At 41.5% G+C, this 20,113-nt stretch overlaps 1 protein-coding gene across 5 annotated transcripts in view; it reads left to right on the top strand.

Moving 5' to 3' along the window:
- Window positions 1-20,113, top strand: part of tnrc6c2 (trinucleotide repeat containing adaptor 6C2) — a 117,095-nt gene that overhangs the window by 78,728 nt on the left and 18,254 nt on the right. For 2 of the 5 annotated variants that reach the window (XM_069530278.1, XM_020084198.2), the window contains 3 exons: window positions 3,650-3,750; window positions 4,143-4,164; window positions 14,007-14,399. In XM_069530278.1, the coding sequence (XP_069386379.1) occupies window positions 3,688-3,750; window positions 4,143-4,164; window positions 14,007-14,399 (478 nt within the window). In that variant the 5' untranslated portion in view covers window positions 3,650-3,687. The remainder of the gene's footprint in view (window positions 1-3,649; window positions 3,751-4,142; window positions 4,165-14,006; window positions 14,400-20,113) is intronic. The other 3 variants (XM_069530280.1, XM_020084200.2, XM_020084199.2) reach the window with 2 other exon arrangements.

The raw sequence follows: 20,113 nt of genomic DNA, 5'->3' as shown, positions 1-20,113 counted from the left end.
CATGTGAAGCTATATGTTTTCCTTACAGCTTTTCCCCTTTTAAGTTCTCTCTGTGTCTTTCCTCCTTTGCTTTGCTAAGTCTTCACACAAGTGAAGCAGCATCTTTTTACTCCCCTCTTTTCATTCTCCTCTCTTAGCCTAGCGCAATTTCCTTCCCTCTCCCCTTATTTTTCTCCCTGGGTCTCTAGATACTAGCAATCAAGATGCATGGATATTTCAGCACCAACATCCCCCCACCCCTCCGTCGCTCCGTGTCTGCCAGCCTCGATACTGCTTCGTTCAGGTTTTTCTCCCCCAACTGTCTCTTCATCGAGGATTCTTTCTCTCTCCAGCACAGTATCTGCCTTTCTCTCTGCTCCCTGTTTGGTTCTCCGGCGGCTGTCGTTCTTAATTGGTGTTACTCTGCGTCTGCTTTCTAAACCCCCCTACCCCATCCTCATCTCTCTGTATCCTCTTCCCACCTCCCTCTCCTCTGCATCCCTGGCAGAAAAAGACAGGCTTCAGACAGACTGCCTCCCGCCTGTGTACATCAAGCTTCCCCATGTGTGTCTGTGTGTTTATATGTGATTTGGTTTGTGTGCTGGGAGCTCCTCGCCTCCTCAGTCCTGTACAGCGTGTTCCTGTTGTCATGTCTCCTTCTCCATAGCTTAGCAGCATTACAGTCCCAGGACAAGGGGCTGTCGTTAACAGCATAGGAAGAGAGGATCCTGCCTCACCATGCAATTTATTCACAATTTCCCATGGGCCCAGTTTGCTGAGAATTTGTATTCATTCAATACAAAGGTAGCTCTATCTCAAGCTTAGCTTTGTAGCAGAGAGAAATGGTTAGCCAAGTCTTGGCAGCAGTCATTTCAAGCCAATCCAAAGCTATAAGCATTTAAATAATGCAGAAATATAAAAGAGACATTGTAGGCAAACAAGCACATCTGAGATCATTCTTGACAATAGCCTGCAAACATCTGCCAGCTTCACAAACATTCATAACTCAGAAAAAGTCCCAGCAGACTCTTCCATGTGTTGGTGAACAGCTTGCAAGCTAACATATAAATAAATTAATTTTTGCTTAATATACCTACAGACTGTCTTTGCAGTGGTATATACCTTCTTATCTAAACTTTAAATAGTCTGCAAATTTCCCTGAATGTGATATTTTCAATATAACATTTTTGATTTGTTAATCATGTATTAATTTAGTTTTTAATTCGAGTCGTGTAGTCTTTAGCAGTTAAAGCTGGTTGTTGATGGTTACCATAGGTGAGACTTAAGTCCTTACTTAAAGTACTTAGTGGTTGGAGGTATTGCTTGTTGATAGTTACTGGCTGTGTTATGATCTAAGGCCCCTTAATGTGAGAGAAGATCGAATGACACGCGGCTGTCTTGTAGGTTGCTAACCTCAAAACGTGACATATTTTTTCCTAATTGCAGTGTCACACTGGCAGCGAGTTAATCTGATATTAGAAGGCAGCGCAGAGACAACCCAGGGTCACTGCTGAAGAGGTGCTGGTGTCAGCAGTACTTTGAGACGGGCAGAGAGAAGCAAGTAAAGAGATATGTGGGGGCAGCAGAGGACAGGCGGGGGAAGCTAACTTTAGGACCTACTTTGTCAGCTCAGTCCGCTTGCTCCCATTTCACATAGCAAATGTTTTTCCAACAGGATGACATTATAGTAAATAATGATTAAAAATAATTTCAAATTAAGCCAACTATAGTGTATTGACACATAGGAAAATTAGTAGTATTTGTAACCTTTGACCCATTTTCCCCCCATTATTTCTTGTTGTCTGTGACGACTGCAGTAGTAACCAGATAGAGCAGATCCACATTCATGTAGGGGCTAAAAGGTGAGAATACCAGAATGACCTAGTCAACTGTGGTGCAGAGGCTCTGTAACTTGCTGAGTTAAGGGATAGAAAACTAGGACAGTGAGTGAAACCATTTGTATCCCTTTGCACTCTCATTTTCACATGTCACCATTTGCCCATTGCTGGTGCTTGTCGTCATCGGTTAGCAAGTTGTTTGCGTTTCTGATGGCACGCTTGGAATTTGATAAAGGGGGGTGTCAGATTGGAGGCAGAAGTTTAGTTAAAGAGGATCGTGACAGAGAAATGAACAGCAAAACATACTACACATACAGCACAAAATTAGCCATATGCACGTACCCGCATCCACACATGAATTAAGGTTTATTACCTGAGGGCTTCCCTCCCCTTGCTGCTGAGACGGCACAATGAAACACACAGACTACTCGGTTTGAAAAATAGGACTGTGTGACTGTTCAAGAAAAAGAGCATGTGGCAGCAGTGAAAGGAGAAACAGGGAATTAGGAAGAGAAAATCCAGCTGCAGTGGGACAAGGTAATCCAGGGATATCAGTTTACATTTGAAACTACTGTCATGGCCATTAGTTTGTCAATCTTCCCGAGGGTTTGTCTCTAAACTCACTATTCACTTTCTTTCTCTCTCCATCTGTATGTCTCTGTAACTTCACTCTCTTTCTTTCTCTTCCTTACTACTAAAGAGACATTACCCCATCATCAGTCAGTCTCTGTGAAGACTGCTGTCTGTTTGATTGACAGCGCCCTCCCCCTGCTAGTGGGCAGCACAGTGAGAGGCCAACCTTTCATTCTCTGTCATGAGAATTATGATTCTTTTATACATTCTGATTAGAATCCAGGCCATGTGTGGACACATTTTGTATGTTATGCTTTATTTGTCAGGGACACGAAACATGAATAGCATTAGGGCTTCACAGAAGCGGTGCATTTTTAAAATAATATTCAACTGCTTATAGTGATGAATTTGGCCCAGGACAAACATGATCACTATAAGCAATTTCCACTGTACCAGAATTTTGTCAAGAGGCAGAGGCGGCACGAAATTTGACGGAGGTGTCTGCCTCGCAATTCTCTGCAGGAAAACCCTGGGACTAAACACACATTCAGTCCCTGTGGCCTCTACTAGTTTCCAGGGGCTGTCACTGAGGCCAAGCCAAAGGAAACTTGCTGAAATGAAGCACTTAGCTTCCCCGGCCCTTTCCTTTCCTCCAGCTAGATATCTAGCTAGATTGACTCACACTCTCTGAACATATCTTTGTAAAAATACCTTGTCTTATTTTGTCAATCTGTTGGCCTTTACATAGTCTCACTTTCAGTCCGTTTAATCCCATGCCTTTTTTTGTTTTCTCGAAACAAGCATGATCTTTAAACCAGCCCCATTTTTACACTGGCCTTCATTCATACTGTTCACTCTCTTTATCCCTCTCTCCAACTTCTTTTCATTTTCCTTTTTTGTACCCCTCTCCTCCCCCTTTTTCCATCTTCTTCATTACAGTTTTTGACCATGAGGGAAAGTGCTCCTCAGAAGTGCCTGCCATGATTTTTGCATGAAGTGATGATTGTGGATGGATAAGTTTTTCCAGACACTTTGGCTCTGTCTCACTTATGCATCAAAGGGAAGGGGATGAAAATGTGCGTTTTGTGTGTGTGGAATCTGACTATCGCAATGTGACTGTGCTTGAATGCCTTAAATGTGCACAGTGTGTGATGCACATGGGGTTACATAGTTTAATAATGAAAAGATGGACGACACTAAGCATCAGAGCTGAATCCTTTATGTTTTACTCATTACGCTTTCCCTTTTTTGTTGGGCAGCTGAGAGAAGCTAGCGACAGAAGAAAGAGAACCATTTGATGGAAGAAAAGAAAAAGAAAAAACAAGAAGAAAAGACCAAGAAGGACACCGCTCAGAAAAAGGTAAATGTTAAAATCATGCACATGTTCACAAATATACACACTTGTCAATAGCTTGTAAATAGTTTCTGAGGCTAGCAGGTACTTGTATGTGTTTGCTTTTTTTTAGACCTTCAGTAGTATCTTATCTTTTTTTTTCATGAAATAAATATCTATGGCTGAGTTGTTGGAAGTTGGTCTGCAAGTTTCTAGTAAACAAACACTCACTGACACTAACTTCTTCAGTTCATTCAGCAGCAAAATGGCTTGAATCACTGTACTGACACTCTAGCTATAAATGAATAAGCTCTAGGGTTCGTCATAACACTTCTGATTTGTTTATGGTTTTGATGATTGTTAAACATCATCCTGGGAGTATTCAGTATCAAACTGTGTCTCTCTTTTCCCTTCTGCAGGCTGCTGATCAGAAACCCAAAGGTGAGTGTCATGATCAAGTTCTCTTTACCCTTACATCAACCTCCAACCAACTGATATACATTAATCACATCTGTTATCATATTATTCATGCATTATACACTCATATAATTTAGCGTTCTTGTACTCAAATGACCACACACAGTTTACACATGCATGCACAATTGTGCCTTTTAACTCAGTTTCTCAGACGCATGGACCCACACACACACGCACACACCGTAGCAGAGCGAATACAGAGTGTGACAATGATGTGGAGTGAGTACGCCCGCAGCACTAGGCAGTGAAGCGTAAGGGCACCCAGACAGCACCCTGAGTGTGGTGTTGGTAGGGGGATGGGAGGATGGTGAGGATGGGGGGGAAGGGAGGGAGAGAAGAAGTGGAATAAAAAGAGAGCATGGAGTTCAGCTGAATTGCAGAGACTGGCACAGGGAAAAAGTGTCCTCATGTGCCCTTGGTTCTTTCTTTAGAAGCTAAAATGTATTTTGTGAGTGTTTTGCAAGAAAATTAGTTTTCATAGCAAGACATTAATGAATTACGTAGTGATTCAGCTGTTCTCCCAGCTGTGCTTCAATTAAATATCTGAATTGCTGAAACATGAGAGGTATAAACATCTGTTTGGTCCTTTGATTTGTCTACTTTTGCTTTATGAATAGCTTTAGACCCTTCAGTTAGGTTTGGTATTGATATATATACACACATATATGAATGACAACATTAGCAAGTGAACCGTGTGCTAAGCATCTCTATCCCCTTCATCTTTGGCACTTTCGTCTTTGTCCTGTGTAATGTCTACTCTCTTTGCTAGTGCTATTTGTCTCAAATATCATCCTAGCTTGTTTTCTTTTCACCTGGCACCCTCTCTTGTGTGAGTCTTGCATTTACAGTAGGAGGTGATGTAATTAATTCAGAATTTAGAAATTGTTTTTGTGGTGTGATCAGAGCACAGCATTTGAGCTGCAGTGTCTGTCTTTACGTGCCCATCCTCCCCCACTTTGAGCAGCAGCTTGGCCATCTGGGTGTAAGTGTAGGGCTTTAACAAAGGTTACCACAGCTTGCCGTGAACTCTGACCAGCTTATTTAATTACCCTCCCTGGGTTTCATTGCCTTGTCCATGAGCTTGTACTGTTTCAGTTTCAAAGCTCACTGCTACTAATTTGAATAAACATTAAATGGCACTTTTCTTGCAGTAGGGTTTATGAATAAAAATGCATTTCTGACTCATCCGTTCTTTATTGGAATTAAATCCAAATTTGATGACATCTGTATGTGCATAATTAAATTATCTATAAACAAAGACTGCTTAAGCAACAGAAACACTAAGCGAGAACAAACAGATTTTATACTTTGCTGCGAAGGTTCCATTATTTACATAAAGCGGTTTCCGGCCATGATTACTCTGTTGAGATAGATTGGTTGGCTGAAAAAATTATTTTGTAGCACTTTTTCTGTGCAGTTCTGTCTCTTGATTGTGGCACATTTTTGTACTGCAAAAGAAAAGATTTGAAACAAATCAAGTGCAAGTTAAATGCTGACTGTCAGTAACTGTACCTGTAACCTGAGCTTTTTATATTTTATAACAAAAAATGCACTGTGGATAAGTAACTGAACAAGTTACTTACTATACTTAAGTACAGACATTTCACATCTTCCCCGGTTATGCTCTTGACTGACCTGTACTTCACAACAATGCTTGTTTCAGGGGCTTGTTATTTGGATTGCATTCAGGTCTTGTGATGTGTTTGTATTCATTTATGATTTGTCCATCTACATTTAAAAATGTTTAAATTTAGGCCCTTTTTGCAAAATGCTTAAATTCACATTGTCATTGTTTCATCTCTAATCCAGTGTGCCAGATTTGAGCCAAAACAATGACAACAGAATCACAGCCCTTTTACTTTCTGACTGCACTGTATGACGTGTGTGTGTGGGCTGCACCAAGTGTTACTGGCAGGCGCAGTAAAGGAAATGCTAAAAGTCAGTGAGGGAATATCATAAAGTCTACTAAGAATGGGAGATGGAAGGAAAGAGAATGTGTAAAGGCATTCGTCTGGGGCTAGATAAAAGCAAGAATGAAGTAAGGAAAGGGATAAAAAAAAGTAATGAAGCAAAAAACACTTTAGATGTGTACCAAAATTGACCATTGGTAGTCAATGACAGTGCTAATATAGAAGAGGACCAATGACATGGACATTTATTTTATGTTATGTTTAATGAAAGATAGAGAGAATTGTGGACACAGAACAAGAACCTGATTTTGTGTGTCTGTAGTAGGTACTCATACAGACAGAAATGTGAAGAAAGTACAGGGAAAGAGGACTTGTTTGAAGACTAATCGTTCAGCGAGCCATCAGGACGTCTGTTTCCTCAAAATTTCCCATCTGCAATATCTTTTTAAAAGGAAAGTAGCATGAACTGGAATGAGTTGAGTTTTCATGCGTGACACTAAATAATAGAAGTGTGTGTGTATGCAGGATGGGAGAAAATCAGTATGCAGTAGTGATTTGTGGCTTTCCATCCATATCAGTGAATTCTGCCTTCCTTATACACTCTCAGAAATTCATAGACACATACACATGCATACCACCTCCCCCCATCCTTTGCTGTCTTTTTCTGCTTTTCTCTCTCCGTGGGCCTCCTTGGTCCCAGGCATTTCAATTTGTTTGCGGTAATCGATCTCAGCCCGGCGCGTTCATATGTATGAAAATGAGATAAAGCTTTGGCGCAGTGGAATTAACTCCTCTGCCCCCCATTAGGCTAGGAGCTTCTGCAATCGTAGGGTTCCAGGAGGCAATGTCCCGCTGCCCTAACCCACCTCCCCCACCTGCACTCAGACTGGACCTCTGATGCAGGACCCTCCCTCCTGGTCCCCATTACCTCAGAGGGATGTTGATTATTCACCTCCAGCACACATGCTGCTTCATCACAATCTCTACTGCCACTGCAATCAAAATCAGGTCATTTGACTGCTACACATATTTAATGGTCTTGGCAAAAACACACACACACACACACACACTCACACACAAAGAGGAATGCATGAAAAGTGCCCATATTGGTAAAGCTGCTACATAATTTAGTTATGTTAAAACGATATAGACACATTTCTACAGTGACTAGGAACCTTTCAATTCTTTCTCAATATCTGAATCAAGTCAAATCACTTACTGTGGGGTTGCTAAACAACCAAGGCAATAATATTTCAGCCATGATGTCTCTCAGAATATGCTTGCATAAACACACGAATACACAATTATTATTGAAGCTATGAGAAAATGTTGCCAAAACAGGATGTTGCATAAATGCATTGCTTGAAGCAGGTAGCTACAGGCACAAAAATACCACAAAGCGTCATTCACACACCCAATCATCAGTAAATTTGCAGTCTTCATTTGTGCTGTTCGTGCACACAAGATTTTAAAGTAATGCATATCACTGCCTTGTGCCTTATTTTCCTCCTTACCCACGCTGTTTCCTCTGCCCTTTTCATTTCACCCTCAATGTGCTCGACTGCACCTGAAGAGAGATGTATTTACACAGTGTTACTACGGCGATAACAGCATTATGTCTGTCAATCTGCCAAGAGACAAACACGAGTGCGTCCTCTAATTTTGTATTGGATTATTCTGAAATTTCACGTTATTAATTGCGTCAACATTTTTGAAAAGGGATTTCATGAATCAAAATATAATTAGAGACTAATTTCCTTCAGCGTGTGGGCTGCTTCTCTTATGTTAACCACATTTAAACACTTAATGAATTAATAGTGAAGAGCTTGTGAGTTACGTCCTGTGGATTTATGACTGCAGAGCATAATTGTTTTTCCTCTACCTCCTGTGTGCTTGCCCCATGTGCATGTCAAGTGCTGGAGGAGAGATAGGGATGGATGGATGGAGAGACTGAATATGTGATGGGGGGACAGAGAGAGAAAGGAAACAAACTTAAACAATGCTTTCCCCTCTGTTGTATGATCACTCATGAGCTGCTGACAAGAGAGCATATTCAGTGGCCCCTTCCCCTCCCCCGTCATCTTCTCATCCCCCAGCAGTGAGCTGCTACGTGTCAAATATCAGGCAGATTAATAGGATGTAGCTCGACTGATATGAATGATGCTTCAGTCTGTGATTTCAGGGCAACGTGGCTGGATATATATGAATAAAAAGGTTTAATGGCCATGCCTATATGAATGCATAAGGGGATGTTCTCCCTCATCCCTCAGGCCATTGTCAAATAGCAGTTACGCCATAGAGAAGATAAGATAAATGCTCCATACACCTTTTTATTCTTCCATTAAATTATCTTAATTAAATTGTTCTGTTATATGTAGTTTTAGTTGATGATAACTTGGAGTGTTTGATATCCAATTGTTTCCATATGCTCTAATGACATTGTCCACTTTATTATTTGGATGCCAGCCTTCAAAAGTTTGAGATGCTTTGCTTAATGCTACACAATTTGTCAATTTCAAAAGGTACAGTATTTATCTTCAGGCCGTTGTTGTCTTCAGCCTCTGACCTCAGATGTATGTGTTGCACTATCCTTTGAAGTCACTTTATCCATAGACTTCAGAAAAAAATGGTTCCTTGGTGCAACTCTGTCATAATCCACACAGACATAGTTGAGATGAGCAACTGTGACTTCAGACAGAAAAACGGGGAGCCTGACATGGAGAGGGGGGTGGGGGCACTAATTAGAGAGAGAGGGTTAAAGAGGCGTGCTATGGGAAGAGGTCACAGGAGGCACAGGCGGTCGCAAGAGGCGAATGGAGGTGCGTTAAGCAACTGTCAGTCTCTATAGCAACGTCCCTGTATAGGAAGGGTGAGGGGTGAGAAATTTTAGCCTTTTATTTTGTGTGCGAGTGAGGGAGTTTCTGTTTTTCTCCACTAATACTGACAGATGGGACCTCATGGAGACGCACCCACTTGACCCTCTCTTGTTCGCATAAACACATGCATGTATATTGCTTATGGGTCCTCTTGGTTACGGATACCAAAACAACAAAGTCTCATTTCTATGTTTAGTTCAAACATCGGCCACTTATAACACTTGCTATAGGCTTCAATTAATACGTGTGAGATATAAAAGGACTCAGTTAATACACCTAGTTAAACGATCTACAGTGTAAGTGCGTCTGTTTTCATGTTGTTTTGATCCTTTGTCTGAACTATTCCATTACTTTCAGTATGGTACATGCTTCTTTTCTGTTTTAAAATGGAAGTAGTGATGCAATCAATCGTACACAGAAAAGCACTTGAATAAGTAGCATTGATAAAATTGTAGTAGACAGACCAAACCCACTTTAAAACATTCTGCATTCACCTTCCATGCCCCATTGTGGTGGGCATATAGGCCCCTGTTGTGTCCATCCCTCCCCTCTCTGTAAACATGGCTGCATAATAAAGTGGATCTGCAGACAATAGACAGAAGAGATGTGGGAACCTGCGCTGCCTGGCACTAGGCTCAGGGAACCAATCACAGTTGTTCTTTACAATAACAGATACCGCATTCCCTCTTGCCCATGATGTATTCTTGGAGTTTAAACTTTCTATTTGGCTCCTTTATGTCTTCATCTCTGCCTTGTGTGTGTTTTTTTCCCTCTTCAATGCTCATTTGTTCTCTATTCTTAAGCTATTGCTCTTTCTCCTGATCTCTCTCATTGTATGTAATTAACCATTTAGTGGGAGGACAGGCTGTAATTAAAAGTTTGGTGCAAGGTTGCAGAGAGTGCCTCAGCTGGAGGGTTTAATAGAATTTACAGTGCGCTTGATACAAATGCTTTTTTAATTGGCTCTCCATTTCTACTTCAGTAAGAGGCACCAAGGTCACTACTAGATACTTCAAGTTTCACAAACACTACTCTCTCTTAAGTATCGCTAAATTTACCACATGGTTAAGAGATTATTTTCATCTGGTTTACTTTACCATTGCTATGTCTCTTGCATCGGGCAACAGTGTCTTATCAAGGTAATATATACAAGTTTTTATTGCTGTTGTTGTTGTTGTTGGACAGTTCATAGTCAAAGAAACAGAAGTTTTGCTCAGCTCGTGTTGATGATGAACTTGGTAGCACTGGGCATCATGGATTAAGAAAAAATCTTTCCCCCTCAAAGTGAAAGATGTATCTCACTTCATATATTTGTTTGTTCACAGCAAAATGGGACCGTTTCTCTCTGGTGTACCATTTTTCTTGTTTGCGCTCAGATTTCTGCTGTCTCTTTCCAGTCGTCCGCTTGCACAGACACACACACACACACACACTCTCTCTCAAAAGCACATTAATTCAGATTCAGACTTGTTAAATACATATTACACCAAAGATGGCTACACATTATCCAGCTGTTATAGAAGCACCTTTTTTGACAAATGAGAGATCAATTTAGCTTATTCACAAACAAATAAAATAACTAAACAGGTGTTTGACAGTTTTGTTATAAACCCATCATGCTTGTGTGGAGGAAATTGGATATGGACGTGTGATAAGAGGTTTGCAGCATAAATACAACATTTTTAATACAGCAACACAAACGCAGTGTGTGTGAAGCAGGGTGTGCAGGAGAAATGCTTGACCTAAAGGGGTTGCGTCTTATGGGTTAGTCAGTGAGCTGACTGACTAAACTTACCTGGGAAATAAAACGTCTCAGGATCCTTATAGGTCCAGTGTGTAAGATTTAGATGAAAGAGATTTATTGACAGAAATTGAATATAAAAAAATCCTAGTTATGTTTCAACTAGTGTGTAATAATCTAAATTGTACAAATTGTTCTTTTCTTTACCCTTGAATGGGCCCTTTATATTTGAATACTTTATACTTACATCTTCCTCTCTATGGAGGCTGCCATGTTTTTTACAGTAGTCTGAAATAGACAAAGTGCTTTTTGAGTTTTTATGACAACTGCAGGCTACCATAGGTTCTCTTTCATGTCTGGAAGGGGAGGGTAAGGTGAGGGGTGTTCAGCTGCAACATCCAACTTCACCACTAGATTTCAGTAAATTCTTCACACTGAACCTTGAAGGGCCTGTACACACCTGGTATTAACATGTGTTTTTTGTGATCCAATCTCAAGTACAGGTTTGAACGCAGTCAAATAGATATAAGCACCACACTGATCACCACATAATGATCGATACTTTCCTGAAATTGGGAAAATCTTTCTTCAAAGTGAAGCTGCACGAGATTCATTCAGACTCTCCTGACTCGTCTCTACCCCTCTTTCGCTCATGCCGACACACAAAAATACGTCAGCAGATTTGTGTATTTGAGAGGCAGAAGGTAAAATGTTTTGCAGCTTAGTCAGACAGAAGATGTGTAATTGTGAAGGAAATTGAATGAAGCAGAAAACCAAAACGCCCATCTTTAAAGTAGATCACCTGCTAAAGGTTTCTTTTTTGTGGTTTGTACAAAACCATACTAAAACAATTAGTAACATTAGATATAACATAGAGTCCAAAACAAGAACAAAAACTAAGGTTAAACTTTCTGCACTCTTTTGAAGGTAAAACAGTCTATGTTACCACCTTGCAGCAAGGGGGGAGAGAAAGATGCAGCAAAGAGCACAGAAGAAAAATTTTTTGGAGTCTGAATAGACGGAAGAAATGGAAAATAGAGAAGAGAGGGAGAGAAAGATGTCAGCTGGAGGTTATAGATAGAGGTTTTGAAACGTTGAGATGGAAAGGTAAGGAGACAGAAACAAGATGAGGGGAGAAAAGAGACAGAAACACAAGAGATGGGGGATCAGTATGGATATAGGCCCAGAGGGAGAATAACACATGGCAAGCAGGCAACACCAGGCTGAAAGACAGGTAGACACCTAAAAAAGAAAGGGGGGGGGGTGTTGGGCAGCAACCCACTGATGGGCAGACAGAGAAAGAGGGGTAGTGATTAAAAACAGACAGGGGAGGAGAGACAGGATGGGGGGGGGGGCAGTGTGTTTGTACCTTCTTGGTATCTGATTTGCAGAGGCAGCGTCAGGCGGGCCGAGCTGAATTTAATCAGAAATGTGCGTCACCAGCTGCAGTTCCAAGCCAACAGCCAGTCAGATAATGCTGGAGGGGGGCTGGCTCGTTCTCCCTTCCTCCCTCCCTCCCTCTGCATGTGTTCAACTACAGTCTCATTGGCGGAAGGGGGGTGCAAACCACTGTGAAAATGTGTGTGCGTTGCATTCTTATGTTTTTGACAAAGATGCAAGAGGCACGTGTCCGAGAACGAGGCCAATAGATGAATGAAAACAAAATGTTTTGCATCCAATCACGTATACTTACACTGCTCTCTATGTGCAGAGTTGTTGTGCTTTGAATTTGTTTGTGTTCTTGTAATTTCAAGTTTCCTGCATGTCAGTGCTCTTACTGTGTGTCAGCAGTGAGGCAGCCATCTGGATTGGAGTTGTGCTCACTGAGAGGGCCTCTGTTTTGCGCCGTGCTCTTAGACAGGCTCTTGGCAGGCAAAGTGAATACCTCTGCGCTCTGAATTTATTTTAACCTCCACTGTGGCAGCATTTGCCTGTGTGTCACTCAGTGGTTCATAGCCAGTACTGCAGTACAGGGCTGCTGTGGGCGTAGTTCAGACTTTCATACTGGACAGACTGAAGCTTTAATTAAATTATTTCTATCCCATTTCATTCAAAAAGCATCCTCCTCGTACCAATTGATGCAACAAAACTACCCCTGTCCCTGTGTGTCTCTGCTCCCTTGAGTGAAAGCAGTCTCAGCTGTTGTGTGGAATGGTTGTATCTGTCCACAGACAGCAGAAAACAAGATCAACTATTCATCATACATTTACCCTGGACCAACAAACTGTAATTCACAGGAGCTCTCTAGGTTTCTAGCTATTAGCAGCCACTATGAAAGCAGCTACGTCTGTGAAGTAGGGAACTCTCAAGTAGAGCAATGCTATACCGTACCTACTTCACTTTCCCTAATCTCGTAGGTCCATACAGCCACAGACTCAGCTTCCTCACTCCATGTATTTGGGTCAGTCAGCACCTTTGAGAGGAAACCCCAGTCAGGCCAATCTGTTTGGTTGATAGCTGTCCAGGTTCTGCTAATTTTAACGCCTTCCAAGCTAATGCTCAATAAGACGACTGGCTGGTCACTTCTACCAAATGGGAAGGGTCAGGCCAAGGCAGCAGAGAAAGGGTTGTGCCTTTGGGTATATGTGTGTGTGTCACTGGTTATACCACTGGGGACAAATTTCAGACTAAATGCCTGTTAAATAAGAGAACGTTCTGCATTTTTAGGAGACAATGGCAAATCTATGTATCGTCCCGAAAGTGACTTCATAACAATGTGTGTGTGTATGTGTGCACACATGAGTGTGAGCATGTGTGTGAAAAGGAGCGAGAGGAAAGAGTGTAATGAAGAGGAAAGGAGGTGTCTTCATGTGTTTGTGTGTGTGTGTTCAGTCAGCAGAAAAAATATGACCTTTTCATCGAGTGTGTCTGGGGCAGCAACATATGTTCAACAACAGGCTGCATGAAGCAGTTTACTTAAAGGGATAGTCCACATCACAACGCAGTGCAGAGGCAAAGGACAATTCAAGGAAATCCTTTACGAAACTGAAAACACAGTACCCAAAATATTACAACTGAGAGACTGAATGAACCTGCGTTGAAAGAAAAGCACGTCTGTCACTCGTTCTTTAAAGATCTTCCCCATAAATAGGACTTTCAATATCATTAACTGTTCTTACAGCAAGAAGATAACTTGATAGGATTGATACTCTCTATGCTATCACTACTTGACAAATCCTTTCTGTTAAATAAATTACTAATAGTGAGTTAACGCAGACCTGCATGTGTCTTCTTGTGTGTGTGTGTATGCTTGTGTGCCTGTGTATTGTATCCATCCAGTGCCAGAGCCTGCTCCCACTAAGCCCAGCCCCGGCCAACCCCACCACCTCCACCCTGCCAGCCTCACGCTGCCCCTCTCCTCCTCCTCCTCTTCTTCTTCTGGCAATGGCAAGCACACCTCCTCCAGTAGCCAGCTCCCGACTCAGACTCCCCCTCAGCAGCAGTGCCAGTTGTCCTCTGCCAGTGCTCGCTACCCGCCCAGAGAGGTGCCCCCGCGCTTCCGCCAGCAGGAGCACAAGCAGCTACTGAAGAGAGGTCAGCCACTGCCTGCAGGAGCCCTCAGCGCTCTGACCCTCTCCTCCTCTTCCACCTCCTCATCTTACTCCTCTTCTACGAGTACAAGCAGCACTACCCCAAACTCTGCCACGTCCACTGCGGGCAAACGCCACCCAGGTTTGTGTCAGTATAGTATTAATAATGAATTGAATGGAGGTCTGATCTTCTTTATTTTAGATAAGAGCTTTAGGTGGTGGATGTGTGCACATTTTACTATTTCCAAAATTAGTTTATTTTACTTTAAAAGTGCATGTTGGCTCTATTTTGGCTGCATTTCTAGTGAAATGACACTTTGTGTGACATAAATTGTCCTTTAAATCTGACATTCTCCTTCATAAACAGTAATTTCAGTAAGATTTCTTAAAATTTTGTGAGACAAATGAAGGATGACAAATGCACACTACATACTCTTTTTCTTGACTCACAATCTATAGCACACTTGCTGAGCCTGCCTTCTGATGTTCAGTGTGTTGGCTTGTGTGCACATGTATACAAGTAATGTGTTGATAAACGGGTGGCCATAAGTTATTGATATCATTTCATGTGCCCACTAAAGATTTTTTGATTTTCGTCATATTTTCCTCATCATTTCCAAAAGGGTTTAAATTTTATTTTTTGCCTGTCAAGCATTATTTTTATCTGCTTAATGATGGTACATAGACACAAAAGATGGTGTCACCTCATATCCTCTAACATGTCGCACTGTAACTTTGAAGACATGGATGCAGGGATTATCTCTGTAGCACACCACGCAGTGTTTTCATGTTTAAGGCTTTGAGCAGGAGCTAGCATGAGCATCTACTCGCATCTTTCTCTTCTGCTTTTTTCTCTCTTTCCTCTTGTTCATCAATGCTCCTTTTCTGCGCTGTGCTGCCTTTCATTATTCCCTCAACATTTGCTGTTGTTGGGCTCTCTGTAAACAAATCTGCAGCAGCTGTAGTGCATGGCTTGATAGTTGGCAAATAGCCCTTTACAGAGGCAACTGGTCCTTGCAAGTTCTAGCCAAACACAGTATCAAAGAAAAGTTGCAAGTTGTCCCATATACTAGCACACTAGCTTTATGAGGCTTTTAAAGCTGTGTTTCTGTGCAGTTAGTTAATCAATGGTAAATGTTGTGAATTAGCCTTTTCTTTCAGCATTTCAAACTGTTTTTGAGCACCTATAATCAATGCCATTTCTTTTTTTTTTTCATTAATAGCTCAGAAACTGAAACATCTGTGTTTTTTATCATGACATTTCTCTGTGGATATTCTCGGCTGTGTTGTGCATGGTTTCTTCAACTATGGTCCAGGATCTAAATTTGGCTTCAGGCTTAACGAAGCAATATATCCAAGTGTTAAACTTAAAAGAGCGTGTTTCACTTTTGGTCTCCAGACCACTTAAGATCCCTGTTGGGTGTAATTAACCTGCAGTGTCCTTATTATTGTCCTAGTCTGGCAGTTGTTGTCATGTTTGGTCTTTACCTCACCCTAGTTTTCTCAGGGGCCCTTCGGTTCAACACAGCCTTTGGCAGAATAGCCATTGGCTGGGTTTCTACCTCCTTTCCCTCTTGTTTGTGTCCTGAGGGCCTCCCATCGACTGTCTGTTCTTCCCTGCCTGCTCAGCTAATAGCCTCAAGCTAGTGGTCCTGTTGTTGCAGTGATTCTGGCATACATAATTTAAAGAGTGGACACTAGTTAAACCTACTGCTCTGCAGTCTTCTTGCTTTATTTACGCTTATTATAACTTTGAGACCTTGAGAAACAACTTAAAATTTCATATGTAACCATTCCAGCTGCAGTAGTTGTGTATGAAGTAGCAGTATTCATTTAAACCTCCCCTTTTGTCAAACTACACATTTACAACACTGTTTTGAGCTCACTTTAACATATCAACAAACCAACAAATCCAAATATTTTATCAAAATCATGTTTACATACACCGTGTAATGTTTTGGTCACTGCCTGCAATTACTGAGACAAAGTTAACTCCTCAGTGTAATTGTAAGGGAGGGAGGAACTCTGTTTTGAGGACACATCTCTGAACTCTCTGGTGAGGTTACTGTGGCCCAGAGCGATGTGATGAGATAGTTCCTTCCGTCAGATACTCAAACACTTGCATTTGTGCACATGCAAACACAAACACATGTGCATAGATGCAGTAGCTGTGCAGCAGCAAAACACTGACCTAGTTGTGTCCTCTCAGATGTGTCTGCCTTGCAGGCCAGCTGGCTCATAGTTTGTGTGCACGCACAACACACACACATACGCACACGCACACACACACACATAAGAAATGCACAAGTTGTTTTATAAGCCAGCAGGATGTCCTAAGGTGGTTAAATGCATTTTTTACCCATTTTTTGGTTAATATAAAATTTGTTCAAAGTGTGTTTTATGTAAAACATTCCAACATGGACACACACACACACCACCCCTTCCCCAAAGTCTGAAAGGCAAGTCCCTCTATATTCAAGGGCATTCACGCCACTCCCACATAACCTTCACTCTACCAGCCCCATTTAATTGTCTCGAACACCAGACAGAAATCCCTGTCTTCTCTCCCTCCCTCCCTCTTTTACATCCACCACCCCCGTCTCCCCAGCTGACGGGGGACCATTAAATAGTGCAGAGAGAAGCCAGCAGCCGTCCAGACAGACTCCCCTAGTAGCAGGTGTTGGAGTGGGGGTCTCTTAAGACTGTGGGAACTGCATGCCAACAGCTGTTTGCTGGTCACCCAGATAGACTATGTAGCCAGAAGGCACTCTGCTGGGTGCTGTGAAACACTTAGCCCTTTCATTTGAGCCCTTTTTGATGTTCAGGTAAAGCGGCTGAATTTTTGAGCATTTCTTACTTAAGTTAAAATGCTGCTTATGGATGAAGAACAGCGTGTGGCTTCCAGTAAGAGGAGTTAGGCAGTATCTAAGGTGTTTATAATATGTTGTTGGTTGGTTAATAAGTGGTGAGTTCCTAAAGTAACACTTTTTAACTTTTGAAAAAGTCAGTCCGCATCTTCAAACACAGTTTCCTAAACATGTAAAGATAACTACCACTTAGATCTTGGGTATTTGCAATGTTTAAAATCCTAGAATAATCACAGTACTATTTTGCTGTAATGAACCCAGGAAGGTATAGATTGCCCCATGTGCTCAGGCTATGACACATACGCACACAAGTGAGAGAAGCCCCTAGTGGCGTCATTAATCCAGGCTCTGTCTGAGAAACCAGAGAAGTCACCATGGTCTCGCTCTCCTATTTTTCTCATTTCCCTCAGCAGAGGTAAACAGACATGAGTGATGAGCTCAGTAAATCCTCCTGTGACCAGTCCCTCACTCTTTCTTATTCGCCATGCTTCCAGGAAAAACAAGTACATGCTGTCTTTGATGTAAGTGGGCTTAAAGCTCCCCTCACAGAGAGATGGAGACGCATTATTTGGTGACAAAAGACTACTAAACGCCCCCTCCTGTTCTGGTTCTGTTATTCCCCCCACAGTTTGCTCTGAAAAAGCCAAGTCTGTGACTCGCGGTCAAACTAAAGAATCTGTTAACATTTCTTTCTCATTGTCCCCCTTTCTTTTCCGTTGTCCCTGCGAGTGCTAGCCCTTCCCCCAGACTTTCTTCTATCCCTCCCTACCACCATCTCCTTCTCTTATTCTGTCTCCCTGCCTTTCATTTCATTCAAAGGGGAGGGAAGATATTTAATTCTTGGCTACCTGCCCATTTCTATGATGGCAGCTCGCCTCATTATCAGCTCATCTCCAGCTTTTTTCTGCTTCAACTCTGGCAAGCTGGCTTGACACAGATTCAGTGTGTTGCTGTTGTTTAATTAAACTCATAGCAAAAGTGCTGTTAGTGTCATCAGGAAATGTTTGGTATTACTTAGTTGTTGTCGTCCAGGTTCTGTGGAGAAATCAGGTCTTTACCTTCTTGCACTGGCTTGCACATACATGCACACAAAAACGCAGCCCCACTTCCACTCGGAAGCACAAAGAGCCATCGTGGGGCCCTTGGTTTTATATTTTTTTACCATTTTCATTCACAAAGCATTATTAGAGACTGCCCTCCTAATTGCGACCAGAATGAAAACAGCAACGCATTACTGACACACGACTGCAAACAGTGGATGGAAATGATTGTCCTCCTTTCCTTTGTTTTTTATGTTCAGCCGACTTTCGTCTCCATCGCCTGCCAAATTATGGCTCTGCCAAGAATCAGCAAGACCTTTCCCTTTCTGTTGGAATGTCGGTAGAGGGAGTTGAAAGGGGAACAATGGAGGCATGTTGAGGTGAAAGGAAAAGAGTCTGTTCTGCATTAGTCCACACTTTCCTAATGTACATATTTACCAGGGTAGGCACAATGGGATTAATGCATATACAGTATCTTGTAATCCAATACTATATTCCTTTGATAAATGATCCTATTTTTGAGCTTACTTTTCATTTTTGTGGAGGAAGATATGTGCGCTTGCTATTTACATTTGCCGTTACACACAGTTATACAAATACCTGCACACAGAAGAAGGTAGTTTATTGCAGACATACTAAGAGGATATAATGTTTCACTTCCTTGCATGGATCTGTGTAATCGCTCTGAGTGGCCTGGTGCACCTTTCTGCAGGTATTTTTCCACTCTCTCTCCCTCTCTTTCTCGCCTGCAGTAGAAAAAAGGGTCTGTCTGTTGTCTTCTCCATTCCAATTTATAAATTTTTATTTTTGTTGAATTTTGGTTTGTTCATTGTGTCACTGTCATGATGTGGCTGATAACCATGTAACCTATTTTTACAGTCTTTAACAAACATGTCTAAATGAGACTGAGGCAAAGAGAGAGGAAGATACACAAGGGGGTTAACCAAACAAAATGTTCCTGGGGCTGCAGCCTCTGAGCTCCTTGATCTGATAAAATGGCATACCATCTGATTAGAAAGACAGAGATGGAAAAAAGCACAAAGACACTAACACCAGTGGCTTTCAATGGTGATCATGTTTTTCACTTTATTTCTACAACAAAACACCAATAAGCCACTTAAAGCTTGCACTGGTGACCAAAAAGATCAGCAGTTTAGGGTTTGTTTCATTTATTTGTTTACAATTTGACTGTTATTAGTAGATATGAAAAGGTGCAAAATTTGCTTTTGGTGAAACACTGACACTTGACACATTCATCTGTGATGGAACTCAAACCTCATTCAGTGTTGCAATCAGGGAGACTATATTCATATACTCTATTTAGACTTAAACTACATGTTCTGATGTTTCTGTTGGTTGTCCACCAGTGTGTATGTGTTTTGAGTGTGTTTTTACAACTAGTGTTTGGCCTGTTTGTATGATCCTGGCTGCAAAACAATTTCCCTGATTGGGACAATAAAATTACTTTGAACTTTTGATACATTTAAAAAAAAATTGTACATAAGATAAATGCAGATTCAGGACAAAGGTATACATTTTAGTGTACACAAGAGTGTTTATTGTGACATCTAACAATCATAACTGTCCCGCATACAAAGATAAAATCAATGCATCTCATCCCTCAGTATGCTATGACACACAGATGTCTTTTGAATGTCTTCCAAAAGTATTACACAATGTCCAATTAGAGTATTTCCAATTGAAGGCTCACATCTGGCTTGTTTATACGTTTGAACAACTTCTAACTTAAGTTAAAAAGAATTGGCACTAGTACAGCCATCGTAAAGGATTTTTTTTACTGTGATGTTTTAAAAAATTTTTTGAGTGCAACTGATTGCAAATTGACTGCAGACTAGTGTTTGTATGTGTGCCATCCGTCTGACAACCCTGTATGATAAGGCTACTTGGGGAGGGGAGATAAGTGTTTTAAGGCGAAAATTGCATCCACC

Source organism: Paralichthys olivaceus, chromosome 8 (assembly GCF_024713975.1).
Source record: "Paralichthys olivaceus isolate ysfri-2021 chromosome 8, ASM2471397v2, whole genome shotgun sequence".
NCBI lineage: Eukaryota > Metazoa > Chordata > Actinopteri > Pleuronectiformes > Paralichthyidae > Paralichthys > Paralichthys olivaceus.
The sequence above is the reverse complement of the archived record's forward strand: the minus strand, read 5'-3'. Positions and strand labels throughout refer to the sequence as shown.